The sequence below is a fragment of the Triplophysa dalaica genome, chromosome 10 (assembly GCF_015846415.1).
Source record: "Triplophysa dalaica isolate WHDGS20190420 chromosome 10, ASM1584641v1, whole genome shotgun sequence".
Classification (NCBI taxonomy): domain Eukaryota; kingdom Metazoa; phylum Chordata; class Actinopteri; order Cypriniformes; family Nemacheilidae; genus Triplophysa; species Triplophysa dalaica.
The window spans coordinates 146,711-157,500 of NC_079551.1; the positions used below are offsets into that span (position 1 = coordinate 146,711).

Genomic DNA, 10,790 nt, shown 5'->3' on the forward strand with positions numbered 1-10,790 from the left:
AAAATATAGTATGGAGGAGATGGAGTTATCTTTTCTTGGAAATAATCTTTTCCCATATTTCTATATGTGAGAAGTAGTTTATTCAAATATCATGTTTTTTATTGTGAATTCAAAGACACGTAATATCAATTAAACTGCAGTTGGGTTTTTTTTGTTAAGTTATAATAAATCATCAATAAAATACAACAAACTTACACAATAAAACAATAAAAAGCATGATTTGTCAACAAAATTATCATTTTACTCATACCTATAAAATACATTTTTCAGCAGATAAATATATATGTATAGATTGATAAATAATTCTATTTAATGCACATCTCCATGTGATGGATGACGAATAGAGCTGACAGCGAGATTTCTGCACATTAGAGCGAGAGACAGACAGCTGAACTGATTGTGTTGACACTTAACTCATGTGTCTCTGGAGGCTGATGCATTGAGGATGGGTCTTTAGACACTTCCTCCTGAGAGAGACACACTGTGAACAGTCATTATAGTATCTTGAATTAAAGAAATTGTGTAAAACAGATTACAGATGTCATGTTCCTGAACTGGGTTGATATGCAATGTTACATTAAGAGCAGTTTTATCATCTTTAGGATGTCGCCGTGTTCACTGTTGAGACAAAAAGTTGAAATGGTTCAAAAACCCTTTGTAACGTCCCAGTGTAGCCCACACTGCACTATATCTTCACACACAGTTGGTATGCAACAGGGTTGAGGTTTAAAGTTGGACTTGTTTTTTCAGCTGTCAATCATTTGACAGATGGCAGGAAATGATGTGTTGAGCTGAACGAGCATTTTCACACATCAGGGATTAATTTTACTCCACCAGCCCAATTAAACTCTGACTCTTGAGTTAGCAAACGCACGCAGTCCCACAGAGACAAACATCCTAGAACTTTCTTTTATTTCAAATGCATTTCCAATTTTCCTTTTTCATGCGAACACACGCATTCCAAAAATGCAGATGTTAATAATATAGGTTGATATCCAAAGCAATTTAGAAAAACATCAAATGAATATAAAACAAAGAACATGTTTACTGTGGTAATGTTGATCTGTTGTATGGTTAGATAATTGTTTTTATCAAAGGTCTTCTATAGTTCTAACAACTGTTTTCGTTAACTATCATTGGCAAACTTTCAGCAAGTCAACACATAACTGGATGATAAATGTCTGTCAGAATAAATCCCTCTTAAAATGTCAACGCTGTTCACGGATTCATCGAACGTGATTTATTTATTGATGTATCTAATGAGCGACTTAAAGCAGTCATGACAGTTTGATTCTACTCTTCAGAACACGTCTCTCAAAAATACAAAGGATTCTTTTCTCAAGACGTTAGAATCATGAGTGAGTTTGTAAACACCATCATGCTGGTCGGTTTTTGCTCCCGCCCATCTGATGACATCACCTTCATCATGTCCTGTGAGGCGAATATCCGTTCGTTCGCACTCGCTGGCGACCTCGCTGTCTGTCTCTGTGCCGGTGAGACTTTGAACGTCCAGGAGAGAAAGACGGTTCTGGAGAGCAGACGCTACGACTGCGCCTGAGAGAGAGAGAGACAGGTTGTGTTGGTTGTGGTCAGTGTAAGAGAGCGAGACTCAGGTGAGGTGTTACCTGCGGCGGGGGGGTGATGGGCGGCAGTGAGTGTTTCGTCTTTCATCACTGCGACTCAGACGCTTCCTCCTGAAGACAAACACACAGAGTAGAAGAGAGAAACACTCATGCACTATATCATGAGTACTCGTGTTCACTCACCCGTCTCTGTTGGAGATCTTTCCACACATGTTTCTGAGGACGTGTTTGGACAGCGGAGATTCGTGATTGGTTGGAGCATCAGCAGGAGACGCTGAAAGAGAAGGACACACATAAACACACTATATTGGATGTGTGTGTGACATCGGTGTGTATGAGCTCACCAGCTTTAGATGCGGGAGAGAAACTGGTCGACGACGAGTCACGTGTCAGGGTGTCCGTCACCGGCGGTTCTGACGCAGGTTTGGTCTCCAGCGTTAAACGTGTCTCCTCCACCTGCTGCTGAAGATCAGCCAACGGATCACACGGCAGCGTGTACAGCCTCAGAATACACATGCTGATCTCTTTCAGGTCCTCTTCTGATGCCCCAAACAGCAGGAACCAGGGCGGTTGATCAGGAAGAGCAATCTTCACAACACACAAAGAGAGAGAAAATCATGTGACTGTGTGTTTGAGTATGTGTGTATGTTTGAGTAGGCGTGTGTGTTAACCTGTAACACTCTTGCAGACAGGAAGATACACGCACATGCGACAGTTTCAGCCCTGAATCTTAAGAAAACATCCGTCCGCAAACTGTCGTTCATGTAGTTCCTGAATGAGAGAGAGTTTGTGTGTTACACGTGTGATTCATGCGTGTTCAGTATGATGTCTGTGTCAGAACAGATCTCACCAGGCCATCTGAACAAGTCTGGTGTTCTTCTCACCCTCCAGAACCTGAAGATACATCACGATCACCTGCACAAACGCACAAACACGCACTCAAAACAAACTCTTCCTCTGTGTGTTGTGTTGACCTTTGTGTGAGCCATCATCAGTTTGACCTTGTGAGGATGTTTGACGTGGACACAGAAGCCGAGCTCCTTCAGGACGCGCCGCTCAGCTTTGATCACATGACTCTTGCGGTTGACGTAAGTGTCGTCCAGGAGCAGTGGACTCACACACCTGAGAGACGGAGACAGCCATCCAATCAGAACGAATCCAAACACACACACACACACACACACACTGTGTTACCTGTGTCCTGTGCTGTGTTTGAGGTGATGGAACACGTTCAACACGTCCCTCACTCGCCGCGGCTCCTCTTCGATCTTCGACGCGAGGTGAAGACACGCTATGGCCACCGTCTGCGTCACGGGACACGTGAGCGCTCATGAGTCACGGGTCATAACAGGACGGGACAGACGCTTTGATAACACATTTCTCACCTCTGCACAGTGTTTCACCAACGACTTACAGAAGAAGAACCGCTGGAAGAGGATCTGGGCCGTTGCCATGGCGACCTGTGAAATGCATTGACACAAAAACTACTATTATGTGTTAAATAGTCTTAAGGGAAATAAACAGAAGACACTGATCAACAAATCTCATCCGCCATGTTTGTTGTGGCCGTGAGGTAAACTCGCCTTGTTTTGTTAATCTGCGTGCAATGCTAGTTTATTTGAGTTATTGTGGTTAACTAGTGTTTCTTAAACCGCATCTAAACCAGTCTGAGGCGGCGAGTTTGTATAATCCGGTCTTGATCTATTCAAACAGACCGCCTCAGACTGGTTTCCAGCACATAAACTCTGAGGGTAAAACTCGGGTGACAGTCTCGCGCACCTGTGGCAGCCGCAGCAGTATTCCCGCGCTCTGGATCATCTCGCACATCCGGCTGCGCAGCTGCTGTTCTGTGCGCGCGGGCAGCCCGTGGGCGCGCGACGGGCTGCAGTGCACCCGCTCGGGGGGAAGCAGGCAGTTCTCGAGCGTGAGCGCGACGCCAGAATAGAGTTCCCCCGCGATCAGGATCCCGTCACCGGGCAGAAACCCACCCGTCGCTCGCGACATGATCACGGCGGATGTGTGCGCGTGCGCCGAATGTGAAACTGTCACAGCGCCGCCTGCTGTGAGGAAGAAGACGCTTAACCGTGGTAAACAAATTAAGAGTTTGGTTCCGAAATGAGCAAACTCGCTTTAAAAAATAGAATAAATATCATGTCTTTATTCTGTAAGTTAGCTGTATTTTTTTGTTTGTTATTATGGCTTTAATCAAAATAAACCAACTGCAGTTTGATTGACATTATCTCATTTTGGAACCAAACTCTTCAAATTTTAGTCAGTAACCAAACTGAAAATGGATGAATGAGTGTTTGAGATGTAGTGTTTATTTTGAGTGTGTAGAAGCAATAATTATGATAATTGAGTGTAATTGTGTTTACCGTGGTTCATGTTTGTTTGTATAATACACAACATTGCATTCCCCGTATTTCTTAATAACAGTTAATGTTGCATTCAAATATGAAACAAACGATTTTATTTTCAATTCTCAGTCTTGCCGCCAAGTGTCTGCAGACACACAACTGAAACACACACACGTGTTTTGGTACAGTTAACACAATTCAATACTGCTGCTGTATTGATAGTGTGTGTGTGTGCGCGCGTTCTTGTACTTATACACAACATTGTAGGGACCAATTCAAATGGATTCATACGTTACATAGTATATTTTGCATTTATGTGTGTTAAACAGTATAGACAACCTACCTGAGATTAAAATAAACACACAGAAGTGAGTATCAGGATGATTTCTTTAGTCCATCCTGTTCGTTTAATGGCGTGATTAGCTTAAATGTCATATTCAACGACGGTATTCCATAGGAAATAACATCATACTTTATACCATTCCTATTCTAACATACAATAACACAAAAACACGTTTTTGAAGGAATTGTCTACTACGTTTCATTCATTGCTGCTTTGTTTCCACAGTTTTTCTGCCACCAGTATGCGCGCGCAGCGGGCAGTGACGTAACCGTGACGTCGACTCCACAATGAGATAACCCCGTTTTTAATTAATATAAATCAAACTGCAGTTGTTTTGTTTTGATTTAGGCCGTTCTAGTTAAAATAAATTCAGCTACCTAACACAATAAAAACATGAAAACATGATAAAAAAACATAATTTAGATTTCTTTTTATATTGGAGTCATCTCATTGTGGAACCAACTCTTCATATACTACAGTTAGTCTAGTGTACAAACATTACGCCTATGGAAAGTCCTCACAAAGTAAACCTCACATGTGTGTGTGTGTGCACACTATACTTTCTATCCCATTGACTCCCATTCATGTAGTTGCGCATGACAGTGAGCGATACTGTGAATCCATATCCCGTGACCTTTTTAAAAAATCCATGATAGGAGGAAACTTGATAAAATAATTGCCACAATTTTGTAATTATTAAAGTACAAAATATATAAAAGTTGACAAAAACACGATCAAGAGATTAGCGCTGCAGAACACATGATGTGTGACATCATCGGGTTGTCTATAGGTTATATGTTACAATTTGTCTAACAGTTTAAATAACAGACAGTTCAGATCAGATGAAGGGAGTGTCAGTGCCGTCCAGACAATCTCTGATTGTATAAATAACAACATGAGCTGTTTTTAACGTCCAGTCAGTCCGCTGCCGCTGGTTCATGCTGAATCTGCACACACGTCATATAAAGAAAACATTGTGTGAAGAGTTTAGACTCATATATATGTGACAGTGTGTGTGTCTACCTGTTCAGGTGTGTGCAGTACAGCAGAGGCCCTCGCCGCGGGCGGTCTCATACACGGGCGACACACACACCCGACTGGTGTGGCCCAGCTCTGACAGCAGGGTGGACTGTGAACGTGGTGGCAGGAACAGTGAGGAAGACGACGGCCAGTCTTCATTCTTCCAACTCACCCAATATCCCATCAGCCCCTCTCCTCCGCCCCGCCAATCAACGTTCACGGAGCCCCGCCCCGCTGGGGTCAGCCAAAGGTCAGCTAGTGCAGGGGGAACTGATAGAAACAATGGATGAGTTTAGTCGTATCATAACTAAGTCATGTATGATATTTTTGTTGTCCGCACCTTCCCATGTGCAGGCTTTAATGGACGTGGCCCTCTGCTGGCCAGAGGAGTGCAGCGCAGTGACAGTGATGAGATATTCAGTGTGTTTCTGGAGGAGTTTGAGGAGAGCGGTGCTCTGATTGGAGGGCAGTGTCATCGTTCGGACCGGCCCGCTGGGAATCGCTCCATATTCCACACGATATTGCTGGACCTGCTCGGGTTGAACTGGATACCAGCTCACACGCAAGCGGTCCGGACCCAAATCAGACACAATGACTTTGACGGGACCAAAGGGCTCTAGAGGAAGTCAAACTGAGTTAAGTTACGAAGAAAGAAACGTTCTCTCTTTTAATAGATCAGGGCAGATCGTTGGGTGTCCTCACCAGGCAGGGTTCTGAAGATAACGTTGAGTGTTTTGATCTGGTGAATGTTGGTTTGGGGAATGAGTCGTCCAGTGTAGGTTGTGTCGGGCTGCAGGTTGTTGAGTTGGGTCCAGCTGGAGTCTCCAGGAATGGTGAGTTTGCTTTTGGACTCTTTGCTGATGGAGCCCGTCGTGCCACTGGATGGGTCAGGGCCGTAATGGAGCTCGTAGGACTCCAAACCTCCACTGAGCACCGGCCTCCACTGCAGAACGGCGCTGCGAGAGCGAACATCACTCACCTGCAGACGCTCGGCACGGATCAACTCTGAAAGAAAGACGGACTTCGTTATCTTGGCGCGCTACTGCGTTAAATAAAATATTTTCTAGTAACATGGTTGTGAATGTCTCACGTATGATGGCCTCCCTCAGGTCTTCGGTGATGATGATGATGTCATCAACATCTACAAAATACAGGTGTTTTTCGATGGGCGGAGTCACTGCGTCGCATAGCACGTGATAATTTCCTGCCCCCGTCGAAACAGCTAATACAGACACGCCCTGTTGCCGCATCACTGCCATTGGTCCGTCCACTTCTCCCGGCCCCACCCCGTCTGTGAGCCAGAGGATTATTCTACGTGTGGCTTCGGCTTGACCGTCCACACGCAGTATTCTCTGAGCCAATCGCAACGCGTCCGCTGTGTCCGCTACTCCACGGAGTTGCTGCGTCCTCCTCAGTGCCTCCTGTAGGGCATTCTGGGTATTGTAAGTGTCCAGGCCAAATTCCAGGCTCGGAGGAGTTCCCACCTGCACAAGCCCCACCCTCACCTGACCACGGCCCAATAGGAATGGCCTCAGAAGCTCAGAGAGGAAGTGCAGCAGTTTCGTAAACTGGGATGAGTTGACGTGACCAGATGAGTCCAGCAGAAGCAGAATATCTCCCTCACAACAGTCTAACACACACACACACACACACACAAAACGACACACGACTGCATGCTATTTCCACGTTATTTGTGTCCTCACTGATATTTTTGAATGTGTAAAATACTAAATCTCTTTAGCAGTGAAAGATTAATAAAATGTCACATCATCCACATAACACCAAATTCATTTATCATCATTACACAAATCATTACACAAGCATGCATGCATGCATGCATACAATAAAGCCGACCTGTTAACAGAATCCTGCCTTAAATGTTTACATTTCTACAGGCCTGAGAAACAAATAGGTTCTCAGATAAAACTAAAAGAAAATATTTTCCAGTAAACGTAACCCAATAAACGAAATATATTCTTAGAGAAGTCTTCGTCATAGCCTACGGCACTAAACATAATGGATTATTGAGAACACCTGACTCGTTCTTCGCGCGCTTCCCGCCACTCACCTGAGCTGCGCGCGAAGGTCGGCCACAGGCACGCGCTCACCAGCACCAAGGCGATCCGGAGTTTCTCCATTTATTAAACAAACTGTTACACAAGCTGCCTGAACACGTGAGTGAGTGATAATAATGTGAATAATCTATCGAGCGCTCGACCGTCATCCGTCCCTCACTTACATGTGAAGTGTGTTAACTTCTGTTAATATCTCATCTGACGCTCATCAAACCCTCGTGCTCGTGTCGGGCGAGCGTCGCGTCGCGACATAAAATCAACGCCCCTCAGACAGAGTGAGAGACTGTAAACACATTAACATGAACACAATGAAGAGATAGAGTTTGACAAAAAATACATTTTTGTTTATATTTGTCAATATATTAAATAATTTACCTAAAACGATATAAAACATATAATAATAATACTGAATATAAATAAATATATTCAACAATACATTTAATAATACATAAGAAATAAATTATCAAAAAAATAAGTATTTGGTTGAGATATATGGACATGTTTTATTATTTAATATATTGCACTGTATTTTCTGTATGTCCCCAGATCATTTTGTTTTGTATATTTGATACTTGTAGGCCTACTGTAAATAAAAAGGGAGTATTTTTGGTACTTGTCTTTTATTAGGTTTGTTCTTGTTGAAAAGAGCTTCATCTTAATAAAGCGGTGAAAAATATCTTTATTGTGTGTTTGAAAGATTTGTGATGTTGTTTATTTCTGCAGTGACTCATATGGATGTACAGACAGGAGAGAGAGAGAGAGAGAGAGAGAGAGAGATGAAGGCTTGGAAAACTCTTTGGAAACCCACGCAGTGAGTGAATGGAAGAAGTTTGTGTCGATACAAAGCTCTGATTGAGACCAACACAAGCTGGAAATGTCAGACAAGTTTTATTCTTCACTCACACATGACAACAGACACAAACTGTCCCCGCTCACGCCAACATCATGTGTTGATCCCTCTCCTTCCTTTCATTGTGTTAGATTCAGTGAAGCGCCAGCGGTTAGAGGCTGCGAGTGCTGTATTATCTGTGGAAATGAATAATGAAATGAATCTTCAGTAATGTTTAACACATACAAAGAGAAATGATGATTCTGAGGGAATGAATCAGAGAGAGAAAATTGCCAGTCTGACGTAAAAAAAAGACCTTTACAGAGATGAGAAAATGGTTGTGAGGAAGAACTAGCAAGAACATTAGAATGACATTTGTATTATTCCTTTCATCTGAAGATTCACAGACTCACATCATTTCACCTCTGATTCAATCACAAACATCATTTCTTTACACTTTTATTTGCATTTAAATCACATCTGAAGGTTTTCACAAAGTCCCTTTCAAAGTCACACAAAAACGAACACAAACAGACACAAACAGACATACACACGCACACAAACACACACAAACAGACATACACACACAAACAAACAGATGCACACACAAAAAAACATACAGATACTGCATCACACGCACACAACAATGCATCACATACATACAGTTGAAATAAAAAGTATGTGAACCCTTTGGGCTTACTTGGATTTCTTCATAAATTGGTCATAAAATGTGTTCTGATCTTCATCTAAGTCACAACAATAGAGAAACACAGTCTGCTTAAACTAATACCGCACAAACATACGTTTTCATGTTTTTATTGAACACAACATGTAAACATTCATAGTGCAGGGTGGAAAAAGTATGTGAACCTTTGGGTTTAATAACTGGTTGACCCTCCTTTGGCAGCAATAACCTCAACCAAACGTTTCCTATAGTTGCAGATCAGACCTGCACAACGGTCAGGAGACATTTTGGACCATTCCTCTTTACAAAAGTGTTTCAGTTCAGCAATATTCTTGGGATGTCTGGTGTGAATGGCTCTCTTGAGCTCATGCCACAGCATCTCAATCGGGTTGAGGTCAGGACTCTGACTGGGCCACTCCAGAAGGCGTATTTTCTTCTGTTGAAGCCATTCTGTTGTTGATTTACTTCTATGCTTTGGGTCGTTGTCCTGTTGCATCGTCCATCCTCTGTTAAGCTTCAGTTGGCGGACAGATGGTCTTAAGTTTTCCTGCAAAATGTCTTGATAAACATTGGAATTCATTTTTCCATCGATGACAGTAATCCGTCTGGGGCCTGAGGCAGCAAAGCAGCCCCAAACCATGATGCCCCCTCCACCATATTTCACAGTTGGGATGAGGTTTTCATATTGGTGTGCTGTGCCTTTTGTTCTCCACACATAGTGTTGTGTGTTCTTTCCAAACAACTCAATTTTGGTTTCATCTGTCCACAGAATGTTTTGTCAGTAGTGCTGTGGAATATCCAGGTGCTCTTTTGCAAACTTCAAACGTGCTGCAATGTTTTTTTTGGACAGCAGTGGCTTCCTCCGTGGTGTCCTCCCATGAAGTCCATTCTTGTTTAATGTTTTCCTTATTGTAGATTTGTCAACAAAAATGTTAGGATGTGCCAGAGATTTCTGTAAGTGTTTAGCTGACACTCTAGGATTCTTCTTCACCTCATTGAGCATTCTGCGCTGTGCTCTTGCAGTCATCTTTACAGGACGACCACGCCTAGGGAGTGTAACAACAGTGCTGAACTTTCTCCATTTGTAGACAATCTGTCTTACCGTGGACACATGGACATCAAGGCTTTTAGATATACTTTTGTAGCCCTTTCCAGCTTTATGTAAGTCAACAATTCTTGATCGTAGGTCTTCTGAGAGCTCTTTTGTGTGAGGCATGGTTCACATCAGACATCGCTTCTTCAGAACAGCAAACTCAAAACTGGTGTGTGTTTTTTATTGGACAGGCCAGCTTTAATCAACACATCCAATCTCATCACATTGATTGGACCCCAGGTTGGCTGACTCCTGGCTCCAATGAGCTCTTGGAGAAGTCATTAGCCTAGGGTTTCACATACTTTTCCACCCTGCACTATGAATGTTTACATGTTGTGTTCAATAAAAACATGAAAACGTATAATGTTTGTGCGGTATTAGTTTAAGCAGACTGTGTTTCTCTATTGTTGTGACTTAGATGAAGATCAGAACACATTTTATGACCAATTTATGAAGAAATCCAAGTAAGCCCAAAGGGTTCACATACTTTTTCTTTCAACTGTACATACACTGCACACACACAGACAAACAAACAGACTCACACTAACACACACTCATGCACAGAACAATGCATCACACACAAACAAAAACACACACACACACACTAATGCAAACAGACTCACACTAACACACACAAACAGACACACACTGTCACTCTCTGAGGAAAGTTGTTTGTATTTCTCACTATGTGTGTGTGTTTGTGTGTGTGTGTGCATGTGTCAGGTCAGGTGGAGTGTTGTGTGATGAAGACCCTCATCATGACAGATGAATGAGAGAGTGTAGCTCACATTCAGTGTGACAGTAA

The 10,790-nt window shown here is 42.9% G+C and overlaps 2 protein-coding genes and 2 long non-coding RNA genes across 8 annotated transcripts in view; 2 read left to right on the forward strand and 2 right to left on the reverse strand.

The window, feature by feature from the left end:
* Positions 1-895: 895 nt before the first annotated feature.
* Positions 896-3,659, reverse strand: LOC130430010 (cyclin-L2-like). Of its 4 annotated transcripts, none has more exons than XM_056758891.1 (10): positions 3,363-3,659; positions 2,969-3,067; positions 2,778-2,887; positions 2,585-2,705; positions 2,434-2,498; positions 2,255-2,354; positions 1,928-2,171; positions 1,767-1,857; positions 1,630-1,694; positions 896-1,554 (listed from the first exon to the last, which is right to left on the reverse strand). In XM_056758891.1, exons 1-10 carry the CDS (start codon positions 3,585-3,587, stop codon positions 1,301-1,303), a joined length of 1,374 nt encoding a protein of 457 aa, XP_056614869.1. In that variant the 5' UTR covers positions 3,588-3,659; the 3' UTR covers positions 896-1,300. The 4 variants fall into 4 exon arrangements, with proteins under 4 accessions (XP_056614869.1, XP_056614870.1, XP_056614871.1 ...); XM_056758892.1 differs by having other exon boundaries at positions 2,969-3,043; positions 3,363-3,657; XM_056758893.1 differs by having other exon boundaries at positions 1,626-1,694; positions 3,363-3,656.
* LOC130430014 (uncharacterized) lies at positions 3,536-5,796 on the forward strand. Of its 2 annotated transcripts, none has more exons than XR_008907715.1 (3): positions 3,536-3,670; positions 5,315-5,553; positions 5,658-5,796. It is a non-coding gene; the product is annotated as an uncharacterized LOC130430014 (long non-coding RNA). The 2 variants fall into 2 exon arrangements; XR_008907716.1 differs by having other exon boundaries at positions 3,536-3,667.
* On the reverse strand, positions 4,321-8,036 carry LOC130430008 (von Willebrand factor A domain-containing protein 1-like). Its single transcript, XM_056758890.1, has 6 exons — positions 7,372-8,036; positions 6,394-6,933; positions 6,006-6,308; positions 5,644-5,919; positions 5,307-5,573; positions 4,321-5,230 (listed from the first exon to the last, which is right to left on the reverse strand). The coding sequence occupies exons 1-5, from the start codon at positions 7,439-7,441 to the stop codon at positions 5,311-5,313; spliced, it is 1,452 nt and encodes a 483-aa protein (XP_056614868.1). The 5' UTR covers positions 7,442-8,036; the 3' UTR covers positions 4,321-5,230; positions 5,307-5,310.
* The window catches only part of LOC130430015 (uncharacterized), a 5,580-nt gene continuing 1,626 nt past the window's right edge, over positions 6,837-10,790 (forward strand). The window contains exons 1-3 of the long non-coding RNA XR_008907717.1: positions 6,837-7,477; positions 8,102-8,189; positions 10,709-10,790. The exon at positions 10,709-10,790 is cut by the window's right edge and continues 73 nt beyond it. This is a non-coding gene — a long non-coding RNA (uncharacterized LOC130430015). The remainder of the gene's footprint in view (positions 7,478-8,101; positions 8,190-10,708) is intronic.

Excerpts from the sequence above, each read along its gene's own strand:
- LOC130430010 (XM_056758891.1), bottom strand. The coding sequence starts at position 3,587 with ATGTCGCGAGCGACGGGTGGGTTTCTGCCCGGTGACGGGATCCTGATC. Across the intron at positions 2,706-2,777 it reads AAACACAGCACAGGACACAG|GTGTGTGAGTCCACTGCTCC; the intron begins GTAACACAGTGT and ends TCCGTCTCTCAG. Across the intron at positions 1,555-1,629 it reads CCGCCCATCACCCCCCCGCC|GCGCAGTCGTAGCGTCTGCT; the intron begins GCAGGTAACACC and ends TCTCTCTCTCAG.
- LOC130430008 (XM_056758890.1), bottom strand. The coding sequence starts at position 7,441 with ATGGAGAAACTCCGGATCGCCTTGGTGCTGGTGAGCGCGTGCCTGTGG. Across the intron at positions 6,309-6,393 it reads CCTGAGGGAGGCCATCATAC|AGTTGATCCGTGCCGAGCGT; the intron begins GTGAGACATTCA and ends TCTTTCTTTCAG. Across the intron at positions 5,920-6,005 it reads TATCTTCAGAACCCTGCCTG|AGCCCTTTGGTCCCGTCAAA; the intron begins GTGAGGACACCC and ends GACTTCCTCTAG.